The 22,690-nt window shown below is 48.3% G+C and overlaps 1 protein-coding gene across 11 annotated transcripts in view; it reads right to left on the minus strand.

The window, feature by feature from the left end:
- The window catches only part of ANK1 (ankyrin 1), a 181,314-nt gene that overhangs the window by 106,362 nt on the left and 52,262 nt on the right, over positions 1–22,690 (minus strand). For 10 of the 11 annotated variants that reach the window (XR_014170939.1, XM_081921261.1, XM_081921262.1 and 7 more), the window contains exon 2: positions 3,797–3,898. Coding sequence is in view for 10 of the 11 variants with exons in the window: in XM_081921261.1 (XP_081777387.1) it covers positions 3,797–3,898 (102 nt within the window). In the remaining variant the exon portion in view is untranslated. Of the gene's footprint in view, positions 1–3,796; positions 3,899–15,053; positions 15,108–22,690 lie in introns of those variants that run through there. The other variant, XM_081921266.1, reaches the window with a different exon arrangement.

Below are 22,690 nucleotides of genomic sequence, written 5' to 3' on the forward strand. Positions count from 1 at the left end.
AGCCACATCTCCACACAGCAGACGCAAAGACCTGGTTTCCTAGTCATTCCCCTCTCCTGGAAATGCAATTGTCTGAGAGGGACAAGGGATCTCCAAGAGAGAGTTCTCAGCAACTTCAGCAAACTACAGGACCAGACAAGGACTGGAGAGGGGGGAGCAGAAACAGGTTGCATGCTGACGCAGCCTTCACCTGCTTGCACACAGCTCAGGTGGGCGAGATACATAAGCGGAGGTGGGAGGTGGGGCCTGTCTGTTGTGGCAGTTGCTTCATTGGGTTCACACCTGGGAGCAGCTGAGAGATGGGATGGACATGTCTTTCCCTAACATGCTAAGTGCACTTTTGACAATAAAGAGCTGATTCCTCACTTTGGGCATTCCGTGCCCAACTGCGCTGTGACACCAAGATTCCTATTTGTAAGCTCCAGCAACTATTTCCCTGGAAGAGCCTCCAGGGCATGCAGGGCAGAGATGGCAGATGACTGGTTTCCATGCAAGCCCACTCCATCAGCATTCTGAAGCAGCCCAAAAGTGGCTCTGGGGATGAGCCAGGTGAGTCATCGTCTGCCTGTGGAGGCCCTTCCCCCACCTTGCATGCAAGCCTGCCAGTGGGGAATGCAAAATGGGCTCCCCAAGGGCACTGGCTCTTGTGCTCTCTCTTAATGAAGGACTCTGGCTTGTCTGTTTGGGTTCTGTGAGACAGGAAGAGCCCTCTCCAGAATATTTTATGCAGCAGGTAGAATAGCCCAAATCCTTCCCCTGCAAAAGTCACCTTGTAGCTTGGACTTTCTCTTGCACACACGCCTTAAAAGCAAACTGCCAGATGTCTTCTTAGCTACATAAGAGCAGCCCTGCTGGAACAGAGCAAAGGCCTGCCTAGTCCGGCATTCTGTTTATTGAGCACCTCCGCACAGCTCACAGGTGAGGCAGGAAGAAGGAAAGCCCTCTCACATCCAGGGGCATATTGCAATAGTAAGGAGCTTTTTCAGACAAAAGGCCACATTTCCCTCTGAATAAGCTTCTGGGGCCACATGCCAGGGTGGGCAGGGCCAGCTGTAAAAGTGGAGGGATGTGGTGAGGGATACATTTGGGTGCTACACGAGTCCCTTGTTTCTATACTTGATACATCATTTGCCCAGGCCATGATCCGGGTCAAGAAGAGCCAATGGGTGGGCAAGGTCACTCTGGAACCTAGGAATCTTGTGGCACCCTTTGACCAGCAGCTCTGACTGTTCATCACACTGGGCAGCTCCACACAGATCCAGAAGGTTCCCTCTTTCAGGCCAGGAATCCTGTACATTTTCCTTCAGCTCGAGAAATGAAGATGCAGAATTCTGTACTCAACTTCCGCCATGCAGTTGTGCAGGAGGCTACGCCACCTAACTCTCTCCTGGTTAGGCCCTGAAAGCCCTGAAGAACTGAGGTTGAGGTTACCTCAGGGATCGCCTGAACCCTTACAGCCCGTCACTGAGCATCTGCAGGAGCGTCACTGGTTGTCTACCGAGTTGGTGGGGATCATTTGACAACAGCAGGAAGCCAAGCCTTTAGGGTCCTGGGCCCAGGATTGCGGGATAATCTGCCCATAGAGATTCAGCAGGTGCCTTCTGTTTCCACTTTTAACCTCCTGGTGAAAACACTTCTATTCCGTCAGGCAATTAAGAAAACACCTTTCCACAATAGTCAGCTGGCTTCTAATTTTGACATTTTATATGATTTTTACTGCCTGGTTTTATGTACAATTATAAACAGCTCTATTTTTTTTAAGTTTATGCATAGTGGTAAATAAATATGTTTACAAATGATTATTTAAGGCAGAAAGCATTCCATGGCAAGAAAGGTCTCTCTTCCCTCCACACAATCCCTAAAGTTCAAGCCATAATAATAATAATAATAATAATAATAATAATAATAATAATAATAATTTATTATTTGTACCCCGCCCATCTGGCTGGGTTTCCCCAGCCACTCTGGGCGGCTTCCAACAGAAATGAAAAATACACTAAAATGTCACATATTAAAAACTTCCCTGAACAGGGCTGCCTTCAGATGTCTTCTGAATGTCAGGTAGTTGTCCATCGCCTTGACATCCGGTGGGAGGGCATTCCACAGGGCGGGCGCCACCACCGAGAAGGCCCTCTGCCTGGTTCCGTGCAACTTGGCCCCTCGCAGGGAGGGAACCGCCAGAAGGCCCTCGGAGCTGGACCTCAGTGTCCGGGCAGAACGATGGGGGAGGAGACGCTCCTTCAGATATACTGGACCGAGGCCATTTAGGGCTTTAAAGGTCAGCACCAACACTTTGAATTGTGCTCGGAAACGTACTGGGAGCCAATGTAGGTCTTTCAAGACCGGTGTTATATGGTCTCGGCGGCCGCTCCCAGTCACCAGTCTAGCTGCCGCATTCTGGATTAGTTGTAGTTTCCGGGTCACCTTCAAAGGTAGCCCCACGTAGAGCGCATTGCAGTAGTCCAAGCGGGAGATAACCAGAGCGTGTACCACTCTGGCAAGACAGTCCGCAGGCAGATAGGGTCTCAGCCTACGTACCAGATGGAGCTGGTAAACAGCTGCCCTGGATACAGATTTGACCTGTGCCTCCATGGACAGCTGTGAGTCCAAAATGACTCCCAGGCTGCGCACCTGGTCCTTCAGGGGCACAGTTACCCCATTCAGAACCAGGGAATCCTCCACACCTGCCCGCCTCCTGTCCCCCAAAAACAGTACTTCTGTCTTGTCAGGATTCAACCTCAATCTGTTAGCCGCCATCCATCCTCCAACCGCTTCCAGACACTCACACAGGACCTTCACCGCCTTCACTGGTTCTGATTTAAAAGAGAGGTAGAGCTGGGTACCATCTGCATACTGATGGACACCCAGCCCAAACCTCCTGATGATCCCTCCCAGCGGCTGCATGTAGATGTTGAAAAGCATGGGGGAGAGGACAGAACCCTGAGGCACCCCACAAGTGAGCGGCCAGGGGTCTGAACACTCATCCCCCACCACCACTTTCTGAACACGGCCCAGGAGGAAGGAGCGGAACCACTGTATGACAGTGCCCCCAGCTCCCAGCCCCTCAAGACGGTCCAGAAGGATGTTATGGTCGATGGTATCAAACGCCGCTGAGAGATCCAGCAGAACTAGGAAACAGCTCTCACCTTTGTCCCTAGCCCGCCGGAGATCATCAACCAGTGCGACCAAGGCAGTTTCAGTCCCATGATGAGGCCTGAATCCCAACTGGAAGGGATCCAAATGGTCCGCTTCTTCCAGGCGTGCCTGGAGTTGTTCAGCAACCACTCGCTCAATCACCTTGCCCAAGAATGGAAGGTTTGAGACTGGGTGTGCACTAATTATATTATCTGGATGTGCACTAATTATATTATCTATTTTACTTATTTACTTATTTATCTTTAGTAAATTTGTATTTAATAGATCTCAAGGCGCTTCACAACATGAAAATACAAGATACAAGCCATAGTTATTCATCAGTGAGTGAAACATATTCTGCACATGCCCAGGGGTGCTCTTTTTATTATTACTTCACACATTCTGGAGCTTAGACTGCAAGAAAAATTCTGCCTGGCAGAAGAATGAGGGAAACTCAAGAGCTCTAAAAAATGAGGGAGCTGATCTTCTACCTCTTACCTGGCACCGCAGCTGGCACAAGCTGGAGGGCCATGAGGCCACCTGAACAGCATCTGATTAGACACCAAGGGCAGAACGCCAGCCCATGGCTGGATCAATCAAGACCAAGCCAAAAGCTGGTGGACGAAGGATAGGGGGTGTCAGGGAAGAGCTCATGGCCTACCTGGTTGCAGGTGTTAATATCCACACCATTCCTCAAGTGGTCCAGAGCCTTGTCCAAATTTCCAGATCGTGCCGCCCGTAAGAAGCTGGTCGCAGCATCAGCCTTGGAAAGAGAAGAGGCATTGTTAGTGGGTGTATTGGGCTAACCTGCAGCTCTCGCTGATGTGGTTAAGCAGCATCTGGGATTCCGATTGCAGGTGGGGGCTCACCTGATTGCTCCTCCACACAAAAATAAACAAATCCTTGCACACAGAAAGTTAGCGTCTCAGGGAGTAGGACTTGGTGCCAGCCAGCACCCAGGGAAGGCGAGGCCAAACCCTTCTAAGTCTAACCAGCATTTTGACTGAGGGAAGAACACTGTTAAAAGAAGCACAGACCTGCCACCCAATATGGCAAATGCGCGTACAGTGGTACCTCGGGTTAAGTACTTAATTCGTTCCAGAGGTCCGTACTTAACCTGAAACTGTTCTTAACCTGAAGCACCACTTTAGCTAATGGGGCCTCCTGCTGCTGCCGCGCCACCGGAACACGATTTCTGTTCTTATCCTGAAGCAAAGTTCTTAACCTGAAGCACTATTTCTGGGTTAGCGGAGTCTGTAACCTGAAGCCTATGCAACCTGAAGCGTATGTAACCCGAGGTACCACTGCACCAAGTTTCCCCTCCCCCTCCGTAACACGTGGCACCACTCACTGTATGTCTTGATATCACTAAGCAGCAAGCTTCCTGCCCCACACCACTAAAACACACATTTTTACAAAGTAATTTCTCCAAATATAATGCACTTTTCTATGCTATTTACACTTACCCTACAATATTTATTTTTATTTCTTTATTAAATTTGTATACCTACCTATTCCTGTAGATCTCAAAGATAGGCATCTTTACAAGCATTCCTTGTCTGGAGAACTGCACTGAGGACATTCAGAAAAGTACAAATGCTAAAGAACAGCTGTGCTTCAGTTTGCATATTGTTTCACAGAGTGTGGATTTGGTAGGTTTACTACCGTTAAATGTAAACTGAATCTAATTCCTCCATTTTCAGCAGAAGCGTTGCATATCTTATGACACGAAGCTCTGCAAGAGGTGTCCTTCCTCAGCTCCCCTGTGGAGGTCAGGGGCTTCCCTTCAAAGCAAGCAGGGGGAACCTTTAGTCCTCCAGACATAGTTGAACTACACTCCCCTCATCCCCTGGCCAGGCTCGCCAGGGATGCTTGGAGGGCTCCCCCCTCCTGCTTCAGAGTATCCAAATAGAATTAAAACAAAACAGGTTGGGTTTTTTGGTATTTAGTTTTTGGCAAATTTTTAAGTTTTAACATTTTATTTAAAAAAACCCAACAGATGCCTTAAACAAAAACATTAAATGCTGATGAAACTGAAGGCAATATTGCCACTGATCACTGTGCTTTTACATCTCAGAGGGATTTCTCCCCTTCCAAAGCTCCTAAATCCAACAACATCCATAATGCCAGCCTAAGTATTCCTAACTCAGAAATACATAGGGAGATAGATGCTGCCTTGTGCCAGGTCCACCAAAGGACCGCCTGACTCTGTATGGCCATAATGACCAGCTAAGCAGAGAAGGAGCTGAAGGTCCTGATTTGGGGAGAGCATTGGGAGCTCTCCTCTTAGGCTGACACAGCAGATTGTTTTTATCGCAAGAGCTGACAGTGGGCTGATTTTGCACTCACAATGCAGTCAACAAATGACATGCTGTAGCAGACCTACCAATTGCCTTGTCTTAAGTGGGACAGCCCCACTTTCTTTGGAGGTGCCTTGGACTCTGCCTTTGTCCCAGGGCACCCCAATTACAGCCCTACCTGGAAATGCTGGGGATCCAATGAGGAACCTTCTGTGTGCAATGCAAGTTCTCTACCGTTGAACAACAGCCTTTCCACAGATGCATTTGCCTTTCTTTCTTTTTTTTGCTTTTTTTAGCATTTATATCCCACACTACCTATATTCTGCCCAGAACAGCTCACAAAAAAGGGTAAATAGAAAAGTTAGCATGTAAGTTCATGAACATGACCAGATCTTTTTTCCAAAAAATGAAAAACAAACATAACATTGGTACATTCTTATAAACAAGATATGGTAACCAAATCTCACATTGTTTAAATTAAGTTTTAGTGATGTGTCTGTTCCGTAATTCTCACCTCTTTCAGAAACATCACATTCAGCCTGCCTACAGCTTTCCCTGGGTGTTCACAGGTAGAGGCATCATAGCTGACCACAGCAAACCCTCCAAAGTTCAGCCAATAAAGATTGGGACGTGGGCCTCTTGCCTAACTTCCCCAAGCCCAGTAAGAGCTTGCCCAGCTTTGGGAAGGAGGAAGGAGGACTCCAGCGTGCTGCCAGAGCCTCGTGCCTCCTTTCCCAGTGGGTGTTTTTTTTAGATTTTCAGCTGAAACCATAGATCTGGCTGAGTCAGACCACTGATCCATCTAGCTCATCGCTGTCTACACTGACATGCAGCAGCTCTCCAGGATTGCAGGCAGGCAGGCAGTTGGTTTGTTGGAGCCCTTGGCAAACATGAAAGCTGTACAATATGGTTATGTGCAAACCCTTTGGTTTTCTATAAGTGGATGTAAAAGATGGCCTGAGAGAGGCCTCATGGTTGATCTTTGTTTTACAGTATGCTTGCCCCCCCCCCCCCCGCACTTCAGACACCTGCTAAGTCAGTTTGTCCAGAGACAGCAGCAGGACAAAAGGAAATAGCACCTGCACAGCCTAGGCAGCAAAGCCTCTCTGAGGTCGCCTCCAGACTATCAGTACTTTGCTGGAGGTATTCAACCACATGCTGGGAAATTGAGGTTTGTGCAATTCAAAGGGGAATAAAGTGCTCTGTCACAACAAATCCACTTTTTAAAACAAACAAACCAACGGACTCTTTGCTGTTAGAAAACTGACAAGGAAATGCACTGATAAGTGTGGAATTAATGAATGGTTAAGAGGAAGATGTGCAACCCCAGGACAGGCAAAAAGGGACAAAGGCTTGCTGACCTATGTCTGCCCCACAACAAATCAGAAAAAATGCTCAGGACACAGACAAAACTGGACACGGACGTTATGCAAGCAACTCATGCTCCATAAGCAGGGGTCATCCGGAGGAGCTCCAGAGCCACTTTCAGCTCTCTTCAAAGGGAAACAGAGTCCCTCTCGGACCCAGGAGGGGCAGACCCCACAGACTAGAGCAGCAGCCGGCATTTAGCACTGAAAACGGACATGGGTCCCTTCTCTGCTGCTTAGCTTGACCCTACCCAAATTTGAACTCTTGCATAAGCCTTTGGGAATGGAAACCCCCCTCCCCCCCTTACACTTCTCAAAATGAAAGTAGAGCAGGCAGGTGTCCGAGCAGATGAGATAACCAAGATGCTCTGGCTATAATTAACTGCACACTTCCTATGTGGGACCCTGGCCCAGAGAAGGAGGCCTCTCGAGTCCAGGAGAGGGGAGAGGCAAAAGAGAGCTGGCACCACAGGGAGGAGAGAGATTTGTGAATGGAGGCAGGCTTTGTGCAAAGGCCCTAGAAAGCCACAGCTCAGTAGGAAGAGCACACGGCTGTTGCGTGAACATCATCCCAGGTTTCAATCCCTGGCGTCTCCAGGTGGGCTGGGAAAGGACCCCCCCCCCCGATTACTCAGTTATAGAGATGGGTGGACCAATGGTCTGGCTCTCTTTAAGACAGCTTCCTCCATGCCTAAAAGCTAAGTAGGGGCTGCTGACTCTGCATGCAGAAAGACCACCTTCCATTCCGCCCGTCAGTGCAGATAAATATTGAGCTAGATGAAAGAAAAGCCTGACTCTGTATGAGAGAGAACCTTATAACCCCATGGTATTTCATGCCAGGACTGGTCCCCCTGGCCTTGAATGGCGGACAACAGTGCCAGCCCTGCCATTGGTCAGGGTGAGGCAGCCATCTCAGGCAGCGGCTGCTTGGAGAGGAGGGCAGCCAAGTGATGGAGGACTGAGGGCAAGATGTTGGAGGGCAGAGGTGTTTGTGCCACGCAGCCAGCCCTGCACTAGCCTGCTAGCCTACATTACAATGAAGGACGCTGTCTTGTCGTCAGAAGATAAGATGAGCCCTCTGGATCAGGCCAATGGCCCACGTCACCCAGCATTCTCTTCTCCCAATGGCCAACCCAATGCCTATGGGAAGCCTGAGAGCACAGCCACTGTGCGTAGGAGCCATGGAAAGCTGGATCCTCCAAGAATTTGTCTACTCTTCTTTTAAGGCCATCTCTGTTTCCCATGGGAGTGAAGCCCACAGTTCTGCTTGCCCATCCACTTTTTCCAAACTACACATCCCCTCTGCCATGTCTCCTGTTAGGGCTCATCCGTGCTTCTGCTTGTCCTGTGCTTTCTAGGCATGAGTCCAACCATTTTTGCCTTTGCCGTGCCACTTTCCCCCCCAAAACCTGCTCTTTAGCACTCTTTAGTCATGGGATGGCACCATTGTCTGCTTCACCTCAGGTAACAAAACATCTTGGGCCATTGCTGGCAGAGACTGTACCCTAAAAGGTTTCTGCTGGTGGCAACATAACCAAGAGGGTTGGGCAGAAGAACTGTCTCCTTGCCACTGCTTGAAAGGGTGGAAATAACTCCACCCATTTTTGCACAGTGAAATATGCAAAGATAGAGTAGACTCTTCCTGGAATGTAGCCAGGGGCCACAAAACGGAGGCGGCAAGTAGAGGGCACTTGTTGTTGTTGTTTAGTTGTTTAGTCGTGTCCGACTCTTCGTGACCCCATGGACCAGAGCACGCCAGGCACTCCTGTCTTCCACTGCCTCCCGCAGTTTGGTCAGACTCATGTTGGTAGCTTCAAGAACACTGTCCAACCATCTCGTCCTCTGTCGTCCCCTTCTCCTTGTGCCCTCCATCTTTCCCTACATCAGGGTCTTTTCCAGGGAGTCTTCTCTTCTCATGAAGTGGCCAAAGGATTGGAGCCTCAGCTTCAGGATCTGTCCTTCCAGTGAGCACTCAGGGCTGATTTCCTTCAGAATGGATATGTTTGATCTCCTTGCAGTCCATGGGACTCCGTAGAGTCTCCTCCAGCACCATAATTCAAAAGCATCAATTCTTTGGCAATCAGCCTTCTTTATGGTCCAGCTCTCACTTCCATACATCACTACTGGGAAAACCATAGCTTTAACAATACGAATACGGACCTTTGTTGGCAAGGTGATGTCTCTGCTTTTTAAGATGCTGTCTAGGTTTGTCTTTGCTTTTCTCCCAAGAAGCAAGCATTTTTTTAATTTCGTGTAGTCACCATCTGCAGTGATCATAGAGCCCAAGAAAGTAAAATCTCTCACTGCCTCCATTTCTTCCCCTTCTATTTGCCAGGAGGTGATGGGCCCAGTAGACATGATCTTGGGTTTTTTGATGTTGAGTTTCAGACCATATTTTGCGCTCTCCTCTTTCACCCTCATTAAAAGGTTCTTTAATTCCTCCTCACTTTCTGCCATCAAGGTTGTGTCATCTGCATATCTGAGGTTGTTGATATTTCTTCCGGCAATCTTAATTCCGGCTAGGGATTCATCCAGCCCAGCCTTTCGCATGATGAATTCTGCATATAAGTTAAATAAGCAGGGAGACAATATACAGCCTTGCCGTACTCCTTTCCCAATTTTGAACCAATCAGTTGTTCCATATCCAGTTCTAACTGTAGCTTCTTGTCCCACATAGAGATTTCTCAGGAGACAGATGAGGTGATCAGGCACTCCAATTTCTTTAAGAACTTGCCATAGTTTGCTGTGGTCGACACAGTCAAAGGCTTTTGCATAGTCAATGAAGCAGAAGTAGATGTCTTTCTGGAACTCTCTAGCTTTCTCCATAATCCAGGGCATATTGGCAATTTGGTCTCTGGTTCCTCTGCCCCTTTGAAATCCAGCTTGCACTTCTGGGAGTTCTCAGTCCACATACTGCTTAAGCCTGCCTTGTAGAATTTTAAGCATAACCTTGCTAGCATGTGAAATGAGTGCAATTGTGCGGTAGTTGGAGCATTCTTTGGCACTGCCCTTCTTTGGGATTGGGATGTAGACTGATTGGGATTGGGATGTAGACTTCTCAAATCCTCTGGCCACTGCTGAGTTTTCCAAACTTGCTGGCATATTGAGTGTAGCACAGCATCATCTTTTAAAATTTTAAATAGTTCAGCTGGAATATCATCACTTCCACTGGCTTTGTTATTAGCAGTGCTTTCTAAGGCCCATTTGACTTCACTCTCCAGGATGTCTGGCTCAAGGTCAGCAACCACACTACCGGGGGTATAATTCCTCTGTGTATTCTTGCCACCTCCTCTTTATGTCTTCTGCTTCTGTTAAGTCCTTACCACTTTTGTCCTTTGTACGAAATGTTCCTTTCATATCTCCAATTTTCCTGAACAGATCTCTGGTTTTTCCCATTCTATTGTTTTCCTCTATTTCTTTGCATTGCTCGTTTAAGAAGGCATTCTTGTCTCTCCTTGCTATTTTTTGGAAATCTGCATTCAATTTCCTGTATCTTTCACTATCTCCCTCACATTTTGCTTGCCTTCTCTCCCCCGCTATTTGTAAGGCCTCGTTGGACAGCCACTTTCTTGCATTTCCTTTTCATTGGGATGGTTTTCGTTGCTGCCTCCTGTATAATGTTACGAGCCTCCATCCATAGTTCTTCAGGCACTCTGTCCAGCAAATCTAAATCCTTAAACCTGTTCCTCACTTCCACTGTGTATTCATAAGGGATTTGATTTAGATTGTATCTTACCGGCCCAGTGGTTTTTCCTACTTTCTTCAGTTTAAGCTTGAATTTTGCTATAAGAAGCTGATGATCTGAGCCACAGTCAGCTCCAGGTCATGTTTTTGCTGACTGTATAGAGCTTCTCCATCTTTGGCTGCAGAGAATATAATCAATCTGATTTTGATGCTGCCCATCTGGTGATGTCCATGTGTAGGGTCGTTTCTTGTGTTGTTGGAAAAGAGTGTTTGTGATGACCAGCTTGTTCTCTTGACAGAACTCTATTAGCCTTTGCCCTGCTTCGTTTTGAACTCCGAGGCCAAACTTGCCAGTTGTTCCTTTTATCTCTTGATTCCCTACTTTAGCATTCCAATCCCCTATAATGAGAAGAACATCCTTCTTCTTTGGTGTCATTTCTATAAGGTGTTGTAAGTCTTCATAGAATTGGTCAATTTCAGTTTCTTCAGCACCAGTAGTTGGTGCATAAACTTGGATTACTGTGATGTTAAAAGGTCTGCCATGGATTCGTATCAAGATCATTCTATCATTTTTGAGATTGAATCCCAGTACAGCTTTCGCCACTCTTTTGTTGAATATGAGGGCCACTCCATTTCTTTTACAGGATTCTTGCCCACAGTAGTAGATATGATGGTCATCCGAACTGAATTCACCCATTCCCATCCATTTTAGTTCACTGATGCCCAGGATGTCAATATTTATTCTTGCCATCTCATTTTTGACCACATCCAACTTACCCAGGTTCATGGTTCTTACATTCCAGGTTCCTATGCAATATTTTTCTTTACAGCATTGGACTTTCCTTTCGCTTCCAGGCATATCTGCAACTGAGCAACCTTTCGGCTTTGGCCCAGCCGCTTCATCAGCTCTGAATCTACTTGTACTTGTCCTCTGCTCTTCCTCAGTAGCATGTTGGACGCCTTCCAACCTGAGGGGCTCATCTTCCAGCGTCATAACTTTTATATGCCTGTTGTCTTTGTCCATGGAGTTTTCTTAGCAGGGATACTGGAATGGCTTGCTGGTTCCTGCTCCAGGTGGATCACATTTGGTCAAAACTCTCCACCTTGACCTGTCCGTCTTGGGTGGCCCTGCATGGCATAGTTCATAGCTTCTCTGAGTTATTCAAGCCCCTTTGCCATGGCAAGGCAGTGATCCATGAAGGGGTACTAGATCCATTCTAAAGTGACAATCAAAGCTCTCTCAGCTTTAGGTACTAGCCCTAACTTTGTGGTGGAAAGCCCACTTTGCAAACAGAAGGTTCCATGTTCAACTCTTGGTATCTTCAGGTAAAAGGGTCAGGAAGCAGGTGATGACAGCAAGCTGCTGTACACTGAGCCAGATTCCTGTTTTGGTTAGCTCACTATGGTCTACATGAGGTTTGGCTATCCTGCAGCCCTCCAGATGTTGCTAGACTACAACTTCCAATTCCAGTGGCCTTGGTAGCTTGACCAGTGGCCAAACTAGATGGGGCTGATCGGAGTTCGAGTCCAGCAACATTTAGAAGGCCACAGGGCAGCTCCCCATAATCCATACTGGCTGGCAGCAGTTTTCCGGGGTTTCAGAGAAGAATCTTCCCCAGCCTGGCCTGGAGATGCCAGGGTTGTATCAGGGACCTTCTGCAGGCCAATCTGATGCTCTGCTACTGAGCCCCATTCCTTCTCCTAAGAAAGGAAGGAACTCTGCCTGAATCCCTGGAGAGATGCAGCCATTCAGAATAGACAACACTGGACCAAATCAATGGCAGCCAGTCTGTTGCCCTCCAGCAGTTCCTGGACTCCCATCATCCTTGACCATGGGCTTCTGCCTGAGGCTGATGGGAGCTGGAGTTCAGCAACATCTGGGGAACATCATGTCTTGCTATCCCTGCAGCACATGGACAAATAGAGGAACCGGCTTCCCATATTCCTAAAAAGCGACAACCTCTAAGGCCAGCAGAAGGCATTTGGGTGCATGTGGCAGAAAATCCAAATGGCAGCCTCACCACTGCCAAGTAGCATTTGGCACAAACCAATCCAGCCTCTTTGGGTCATTCATAAAATGGCCCTTTCATGTTCCAGAATGACGTGTCCAGATCCCTTCCCTCCTCTGTTTTATTCCACTGGTACCTGGTCAACCACTATTACTATTTTGAGTATTTAGGAGAAATGGTGCTAGCCTGCAGACCAGGGGTAGGGAACCTTTTGCAGCCAAAGGGCCACATTCTCTTCCAGGCAATCTTCTGGAGGCCACATGCCAGTGTTGGGCAAGCCAGAGGCAAACATGGGTACAGCAACAAATTAAAACATTACTTTTGTACAGTAGGATAGCTTATACACCCCTCCCCCACCCCACCCCCTTTGAGGCAAGCCAGAGTTGACAACAAGCAATCCAGGGGGGTGAGAAGCAAGGCCTGGGAAGAGAGGCCGGGGCCGGGAGGGGATCTGGTCTGAAGAAGGTCCCCAGGAGTGTGAAGGGGCACAGGACTTCCCTGGTATCTGAGGTTCTCCGTCCTGATGCACACCCTTCCAGCACAGAAATACAGGCAGTTGCCATATACAAAGTCAGACAGTCAGTCAATCTAGCTCTGTATTGGCTACACTGACTGGCAGGGACTCTCTAAAGCTTCAGACAGTCTCTCCTAGCTTTCCCTGGAGATGCCAGGGATTGAAGCAGGGACCTTCTGCATGCAAAGCAGATGCTCTACCTCTGAGCTATAGCCCTTAGTTTCTCCCCACCACCACCACCACACATGCGCATCAAAATCGTCTCTTTGAGCTTCAGCTGCTCTTTACGAAGTGCAGGAGGGTCCCCTGCAAATCAGGTGGGAGGATGCTTGGGTAGTGTGTACCATTATAAGTACCCAAGAGAAGCCTCTGATGCCAGCATCTGTGAGATTCTGGCAGGTGTGCCACCCTGGTATTGTTCTGGCATCACGAAGCCCCACAATGGCAAATGTGGGAGAAGGCCTTCTGCAAGTGAACGGTCTACCTCTTACAGGCCTATGGGATGCATCCATCTCTGGGGGCCTCAAACATTTTGGCTGGCCTCGACTGAAGCCATTGCTTGTGGGTCAACGATGACCACTCCATCCTGCTCTTCATCCATGTCCTCTGGCACCTGCAAAGGACTCAGGAGACGACAGCAACCAGGCTCTCCCTTCGCTTCAGATTCTTTCAGAAGTGGCAGGAATCTCTCCAGCTGCTTCTGAGTATCTCCAAAGGATGTGGTGTAAAGAGAAAGGCGGAGGTGTGGGGGGAGAGAGCTTGGTCCCACCCGCACCTATCAGAGTATGCTAGAGCCCTTGGTGGAAGGCAGTCTCTGGCCCTAGGAGGAGGAGCATCCCAATTTCCCTTTATTTCACTAGTTTTTCCAGCTCCAAGTTCTCCGCATTTCTGCATCAGTTTGCAATTTTTTAAAAAAGATTCTTCATGAAAATTCATCGGCATTTTAATATAGATATATTACTGTTACACAATTTGTATATACCACTTTGTATATATGCATCTTATGCATAATTGTATGCAATTTTGTCTAACAAAATTTGCAAACAAATTTTTCTACCACAATGCATTTTTTGTATATTAGTCTTACTAATATATGCATTTACATGCACACTTTCACGTATGTAAGTATGCATCGTGGTACACATTATTTGTCTGGGGAACTGCATTGCAAACTGCCGAAGTGTGTGTTTTGGTTTGTGATTTGTTTCAGGAAGCTGAAGTTTCCATGTAAATCACACACATCTCCTGCCCCCAAGTTCTCTGCAATGCACAGAGGAGGGGGTGTCCCTCACTTTGCGCTGGGCAACCACAGGGGTAGGATGGCTTGCAGTTCAGCCATCTGAAGGCAAACACACAGATTGCATGCCATCGCTGAGGCTTACTGGAACAGCTGCAACCAAAGAACACTGGCCCTTCCATGCAGAGTAGTGAGTGTGGCCCCACAAAGGGTGACTGCGAGAGAGAGAGAGATGGTGGAAAGAGGACCAGGGGAAAGTGAAATAAAGGCATTAGCTCACTAAACTTGGACAGAGGAGGACATCAGTTTGCTTGTTTTTCCCGTGCAGAAATGGATTTAGGAGCTTGTCTAAGAGAAGTCTTGTGTGCCCTTCTGCTTGCTCAGTTTTTTATCTGCTGGAGGACAAGACTCTGCAGCTGCCACCACCCTCTGGCCTGAACTTTACATGTTGTCCTAAGGTCCAAACAACTAGGCAGAGCCAAAAGGGAATTTCTCACTCCAGAGGCCTGTAAGGCAACTCAGAAATGGGGAAAGGGTGGCTTGGTATGTCAGCTGGGGGGAGGAGAGAGAGAGAGATGGACTCTCCCCTTCTGTGTGAGCTTTCCCCTGCCCTCGAGAGACACATAAATAAGTACATGTGAAGCAACATGCAAACTGAACTTTGAGGGCTGAAATGCTACCCCACCTCCACCCCCCAGTTCTGACAGGCAGGCAATTTCCAGAGCAAGAGAAGCAGGGCGGGGCGGGGGGGGTGAAAGCACAGGGACAGGAGGCTTTGTGCGAAGGAAAAGCACATTTTATACTCACAGCACTGCCTGGCCCAGACTTCCCTTGCCGTGCTGCCATAGCCCAGTGCTTGAGCCGAAACCTGAGCCCAGCTTCAATCTCTCCCTCTCTCGCTCTTCCTCCCTTAGCTATTCCCCACCTTTGGGTGAGCCGGAAAGTTGCGTTGCATCCTGTCTAAAAATATAGGCTGCCTTCCTCCTGCCTCTGTGGCTGCTGCAGGGTGAGCCAGATGCTAATGGAAGATGTTCCGCTTCTCCTTCTTCTTCTTGCCATCATTATGTCAGGCAGGGATATTTAATAGCTGCCTGCCTCTCAGCAACAAGCGGCTGCTGGCTGCCAACCCATTGGCGGCGGGGGGGGGGGTGTCAGCAGAGATGCAGGTGCCAGGGCCTCGGGGGGAATGCCGGTCAGCAGACAGGGGAATCAATGGGTGGCAAGCTTGCCACAAGCAAAACAGAGCCAGGCCAAGGGATTCTGGTGCCGAAAGCAGGGGCAGGCAAAGGGCTCAGCTCTTGTCCAGGGGAGATGCTCCTGCACAAACAGGGATGGGCAAACTCGGTCAATTTTGGCTTCTCCCAACTCCTTTCCCGATTTCTTCAGTGTAGTTCCCCACATTTACACATCAGTTTTTGATCCATTTATTCTTTAAGTTTCTGCTTAGAGTTTTTCCTAATGTACACATTTTTGCAAGCATTCCCCCCCCTAATATAATGTGTTTTTAATGTCTTTAAAATATGCATTTGTAGGCAATACTCCCCCCACCCCCAAGTACTACTGGGTCAAGTTGGTACTAACTTATACAGCTCAAGACTAGGTTACTTGAGATTTATCCCTTTTATCCCCAGTAGATCACTGTGGTCTGAGAAAAAGCTTCACCTGCAAGTTCCAAAGATCCCACAAGCGGTTATTCTGCAGTAACTCAGAGCAGGGCTTTTAGCGTTGCTGCTCATGTTCTGTGGAACAGCATTCCTGTCCAGATGTGACAGGAACCCACAAACTGCACTTTCCAGCTGAAGACGTTTTTCTTCCAACAGACTGTCTCACCTTGACTCTCTGCCACAGCTGTCAGCTCTGTACTGTTTTTAAGTTTATCTGCCATTATTTCCTGTGCTGTTTTAAACTGTTTGGGGGCTGATTTTATTGTATTTTTACATTGCCATTAAATGTATGTTCAAGGAGATAACAACAACAACAACAACACTTGCCTGCGAGTGCTCCAGTTGGAGAACAGCCTTTACCAAAGGTGTCATGGGCTTTGAAGACACTCGAACTCAGGACGCAAGGGAGAAATGTGCTAAGAGGAAGGCACGCTTGGCAAACCCACACCATGATCAACTCCCCCTGGAAACTAATGTCCCCACTGTGAAAGGACATGTGGATCCAGAATTGGCCTCCACAGTCACTTAGGGCCTCATTGTTAAAACCGTGTTCATGGAAGACAATCTTACTCGGCTACGAGTGATCGAGAAAGAAAGAAAGAAAGAAAGAAAGAAAGAAAGAAAGAAAGAAAGAAAGAAAGAAAGAAAGAAAGAAAGAAAGAAATGTTTTTAATTTAACTGCCATTATTTCCTGTGCTGTTTTAAACTGCTTTTGGGCTGATTTTATTGTATTTTGTACATTGGCATGAAATGTATGTACAATGAGATCATCATCATCATCATCATCTTTGTATGCATTGTATGCTCCTTTCCTCCAAGCTCCAGGTGGCATACATGTTTCGCGCACTCCCTTGTTTTCTCCTCACAACACCCTGTCAGGTAGGTTAGTCTGAGAGGCGGTGAATGGCCCAGGGACATCCAGTGAGCACGACTGGAGGAGGAGGGATTTGACCAAGAATCTCCCAAAAACTAGCCCAATGCTCAAATCTTACCACTATGCCACATGGGCTTTCTCGCTGTCTCTGTTCCTCTCCACTACACAGGCTTGGCAAACTCTTGCATCACTGGGGTCCAGAAGAGAATTTTGGAGAGGAGGGACCATAAGCAGAAACTTCCAGACAGAGTCTGTAGAACTGGGATGGCGCTTGCTCCATTATTCCACAGACCTGGGGCTTGCAGTGTGGAAAGGGAAGCCACCCAGAGGTTGGTGGGCCACAACACCAATCCCCCTTGACCCCTGGCTATGCTGATTGGGGCTGGGGGGAGGGGGATCATGACAGCTGCTGCCCCTGCCGTGTGGGGTGCTTGTGTGCACACAGACATGCACATCAACATCACAATTCCAGAGGAAAAAGCACAGGAAAGGACAGGCAGCAGGGCCAGTGTGCCCTGGGAGAAAGGGTGTGGCCAGAGGAGAGTCTCAGGAGCTGGAGAGGGAGGGAGGCCCAGTTGCCCTATTCCGTCTTCAGAGCTGAGGTTCCCCACCCGTGAGCTACAGCATCTGTCTCAGTCCAGGGTCTGTTCCAGTCTAAGCTGGAGATCATGTTAAGGAAGAGGCTCCCCTCCGTGCAAATGACCTTGCCATGGCCTTTAGTGATGGACTCTGCAAGGAGAGGGCACTCCAGGGAACCAGTAATGGAAGCAATTTGGCATCTGGATCTCTGGACTGCACTGCAGGATTTAGAAAACAACACTCTCTGGGTTTGCATCAGTGCCAACCTTGACTTTTAAAGCGGGATTTTAAAAATGGTCCCGTGGGTGGCAAAGGTGCTGGGGGAGCCTGGAGAAAGCCGGAGGGTTCAGGGTAGAGACCCAGCATTATCCGCCTCAGCATGCCAGCATTTGTCAACCTGGCGCACCGCAACTCCCATCAGCTCTTTTATGGGGTGATGGGAGTTGTAGTCCAAAACTCCTGCAGGTGCTGGCTGGGCAAAGGCTGCCTTAAGGCTTGTTCCTTCAGCAGACCAGCAGCAGGGCTTGTGGCACAGAGGCAGCAGCCTTCTAAACTCACTTCAAGTGAAAGCAGGCACCACAAGTGAAATTTCAAGCAAGGGGAGGCAGACATGGGCTGCAGACTGGAAATCTGACGGGCGATGACAGCGTTCCTCACCCTGGTCCTCCCCACCCTGATGGCCTGAACTTTGTTTTAGATCAAGGGGAGGAAAGAACAAAACACATAAAGAATCAGGGCTTCCAAGGATCTAGGAGTCTTGGTTGACCACAAACTTGACATGAGCCAACAGTGTGATGCGGCAGCTAAAAAAGCCAATGCAATTCTGGGCTGCATCAATAGGAGTATAGCATCTAGATCAAGGGAAGTAATAGTGCCACTGTATTCTGCTCTGGTCAGACCTCACCTGGAGTACTGTGTCCAGTTCTGGGCACCACAGTTCAAGAAGGACACTGACAAACTGGAACGTGTCCAGAGGAGGGCAACCAAAATGGTCAAAGGCCTGGAAACGATGCCTTATGAGGAACGGCTAAGGGAGCTGGGCATGTTTAGCCTGGAGAAGAGGAGGTTAAGGGTCACCCTTATGATATGATAGCCATGTTCAAATATATAAAAGGATGTCACATAGAGGAGGGAGAAAGGTTGTTTTCTGCTGCTCCAGAGAAGCGGACACGGAGCAATGGATCCAAACTACAAGAAAGAAGATTCCACCTAAACATTAGGAAGAACTTCCTGACAATAAGAGCTGTTTGACAGTGGAATTTGCTGCCAAGGAGTGTGGTGGGGTCTCCTTCTTTGGAGGTCTTTAAGCAGAGGCTTGACAACCACATGTCAGGAGTGCTCTGATGGTGTTTCCTGCTTGGCAGGGGGTTGGACTCGATGGCCCTTGTGGTCTCTTCCAACTCTATGATTCTATGATTCTATTGATTCTAAGTCACCCTTTAAGTAACCCCAGCTGCATCCCGAGATCCTTGGAATGGAACAGCAAGAAATAAATAAAATAAAATAAAATAAAATAAAATAAATAAAATAAAATAAAATAAAATAAAATAAAATAAAATAAAATAAAATAAAATAAAATAAAATAAAATAAAATAAAATAAAAAATAAAATAAAATAAAATATAAAATAAAAACCACAACACCTCTGTGCATCAAATGCTGCAAAGTGCAATGGACATAGCAGGGCAGCTCAGGCTGCTTTCCCAGACAGATGCCATCACCCAGCAGTTCCACCCAACTCCACATAATTCTGCACTGGACTGATAAGGAAAGGTTCTAGAGAATTCCACCTTCTTTCATGAAGCAGACAAATTTATCAGCTACAAGACGTTTGGTGCTGTACTCAGCATGTGTGTCAAGTTGCCGGTTTTTGGACTGCAGCAAAGAGCAGGCGCTCAGCACAGACCCATTGAGTTCAAAGGCCAGAAACTCCAAAGAGGCATCTGGCTGGATGCTGGGAAGGCGGCTACATCCAGAAGGGCTCTTCTTAAGTTCTTTACCCCAAGCTCTTCTGAATGGTGCCTGGTGCAAAAGACATACACCCAGAATGAAAGGATATTGAGCCCCAAATTGTGGTTTGAGTAACCAGAAGCTGAACTCACAGCCCTACTGTACAAAAATCCAGTCTAAAATAAAGCAGAACAACCTACTTCCAGAGCAAAGCCGACTCCTGCCGCCTGTTCTGGCGAAATGCACAGCTTCTCATGCGTGTCCCAAGAGACAACAGCCATCTTCCCATCAGGAAGTTGCCTGACTCCTAACTTAGCCCACCCAAGAGCAGAGGACAGTGTCTTATTCAGAGTCAGACCATTTCCCCACTGAGCTCAGTACTGCCTACCCTGGCTGGCAGTGGCTCTCCAGGTTTTAAGCAGGGAGTCTTTTGCAGCTGGACCAGGAGATGCGGAGACTAAACCTGCTGGGACCTTCTGCATGCAAAGCAGATGCTCCCCCTGAGCTAAGGCTCTTCCAGCCTCAATGCCGCTCTCTGCTCACAGACAATTAGCCCATGGATCTAGCCTGGAACCAGCCGCTTCCTTTCGTCTGCAGGCTCAGAAATGCATCCTGATGTGGGCTCTTATGTCTTAGCACCAAGCAATCTTCCTCAAACCAAGAAAACACTTCCACCTAATGGCAAAATGGCGCCTCTACAGTCAAGACCCCTCAAGCACCAGTGTAGCTTGGCGCATTGCTAAGTGTCATCTCATCCCTGGCCAAGATTTCACGGCTGCCTGCTCTGCAGGTCTTTTCCTTGAGTCTCGTGCTGTTCTTTCCCCCTCGCCCCAGCTTCCAAAAACGGAATTACTCCACAAGTATCCATCAGTTGCTGCTGTTTTATTTCTTGCCAGCAAAATTAAGAAATGAACCTGATGTTAGATTAGACACGGGCATTTGACTGAAGATCCCTCTAATGCACTTAGCCGTTTTCACAAAGCAGGAGAAGCAAATGTAAAGAGAGAGACAGGAAAACAGGAGGATAGATCCCTGGTGGAGACCCTGCCCCAAGGACCTTATAGTTTAAAGCAAGAAGGAACAGCAACAAGGGATGAATGCAAGCAGAGGCAGCCAAGCGTACTTAGGTTTTTGTTAATCTTCAAAGCCATAATGGGAATTGTTCATTAACGCCTCATGGCTATGAACTGCTAAAGCTGCCTGAGACTGAATCTGACCCTGGGACCCTCCAGCCTCCACCAACATGGTGCCCTGAGGATGCTTTGGGTGACAGGTCCCATCAGCGCCAGCCAGCAGGGACTTCCTGGTCCACAGCTCAGACTCTCAGGCAGCAGTTCTGTGTGCACTTGCCTGGGAGTAAGCCCCACTGAACACAGGGAGATAGTTGGAAGTACAACAGCAGGGACCGTTCAGTTTGTGTGACTTATGGGGTTAATTCTGTGGCTGGTGTGGCTGGAAGCAGACTTTGACTGGCTGGAGATTTTAGTCTGTTGGGTGTTAGCAGTTTCTCCCTGGATTATGTCTGCTTTATTCCAGCTACTCTGCTAACAGAGACTAATGTCTGGAGACACATGCCTAGGATTGCAGCATTTGCTACTACATTGCATCCACTCTATACAGTGGTACCTCAGGTTAAGAACTTAACTCGTTCCGGAGGTCCGTTCTTAACCTGAAACTGTTCTTAACCTGAAGCACCACTTTAGCTAATAGGGCCTCCCGTTGCTGCCGCGCCGCTGCTGTGCGATTTCTGTTCTCATCCTGAAGCAAAATTCTTAACCCGATGTACTATTTCTGGGTTAGCGGAGTCTGTAACCTGAAGCGTCTGTAACCAGAGGTACCACTGCAGTTAATAACAGTCTTATGTAAACTGCTTGGTGAGATCCACCTGAAAAGCAGTATAGAAATATGGCAAATAAGTAATAAAAAACCACACCAAGCAGGGGAGGGACATTTAGGAACATAGGAGGAGGCTGTCTTATACTGGATCAGACCACTGGTCTATCTAGCTCACTATTGTCTGAGCAGCAGTGGTTCTTTTAGGCAGGTAACACTCTGAGCCCTACCTGGAGATGCCAGCGACTGATCCTGGGACCTTCTGCATGGAAGGCAGAGGCTCTGCTGCTGAGATAGGGCCAGGGCTATTTGTTCAGAAAAAGAGGTGCCAGAACTCACCAGGAACACCTCCCTTGATGGCGCCCCCCAGAGAGGGACTGGAACCTCTAGCAAGTTCTAGGCTCGTGACTCTAGTGAGCCCTGGATATGGCCCTTCCCTGGCAGTGCGATTCTTTTCCTGGAGGGCATCAAGGGCTGCTATTGCTTTGTCCCATCTCCACTGCTGGAGGCAGGATGCCTCTGGGCACCAGTTGCTGGGAATCCCAAGCGGGAAAGGCCCTGCCTGCCTCGCCCTCCATAAAGGAGTCTAACCCTCCTTGAAAGCCCTCCACGTGGATGGCCATCATCCTCAGCTTGGCTGGATCAGCCCAATGGTCCATCTAGCGCAGCATCCTCTTCTCAGAATGGCCAGCCAGATGCCCAGGGAAAGTCCCAAAGTGCTTTCCCCACATGTGCTCAGAGGCAGATCACGTTTAACAGGAGAGAGAGAGAAGCCACCATGGTTGAAAGCCACTGCCATCCTTCATTAAAAGAATTCATGTGTCTGCCGATTGCCACAGGCAACACACACATTTCCCCAGCATGCACACACAGTTAAAAACGTGTGTGCAGGAGACTGTCACACATGACGTTCTACATCAGTCTCATCCCCTGCAGATGTTTTGGATGAGCGGAAGCTGTAGTCTAAAACATCAGGAGGACCAAGGCTGGTGAATGCTTGCCTGTTTCCTGCACAGACGAGCCTCTTGTGTTGGCTTTGCAATACGTGAAGTGCCTCTTGTTTCCAACAAAGCTGAAAGAGAGCAGCCAACAGAGCTTTCTCCCAACCTCCTGGCTTCCTTTCTGCCATCCCCTCTGCCAGCTGAAACCTTCATATAGCTCCCTCTGACCAACCATCTTGATCTCCCACTTTTAGCAAATTTGATGGTGGGAAAAACGAGTTTTGAACGAGCCAGGCAGCTACTGGCAAGGAGGCCTGTTTCCAGAAACACAAAACTCATTTGCTGCAATTTGATACAAATGCTGAAGCTGCTCGGGCAGCAAAGTGGGGGGAACTTAGCTTTAGAAAGAGCCAGCCTCCGAGAGTAAGGCTCCGTGACAGCCGGGGTCACTAAAGACAGTCTCACTGTGGTGCATCCAAGGATGGCCCCTGACCGCCTGCCGCAGGGGCTGGCACCAAAGTCACAGCCACCGTTCTGTGCGCAGGAGCAGACTTGTGAGGATGGACTGGGTGAGCTGGTGCAGATGGACTGGGTGAGCTGGTGC

This window comes from Podarcis melisellensis, assembly GCF_964234715.1.
Source record: "Podarcis melisellensis genome assembly, chromosome: 8".
Classification (NCBI taxonomy): domain Eukaryota; kingdom Metazoa; phylum Chordata; class Lepidosauria; order Squamata; family Lacertidae; genus Podarcis; species Podarcis melisellensis.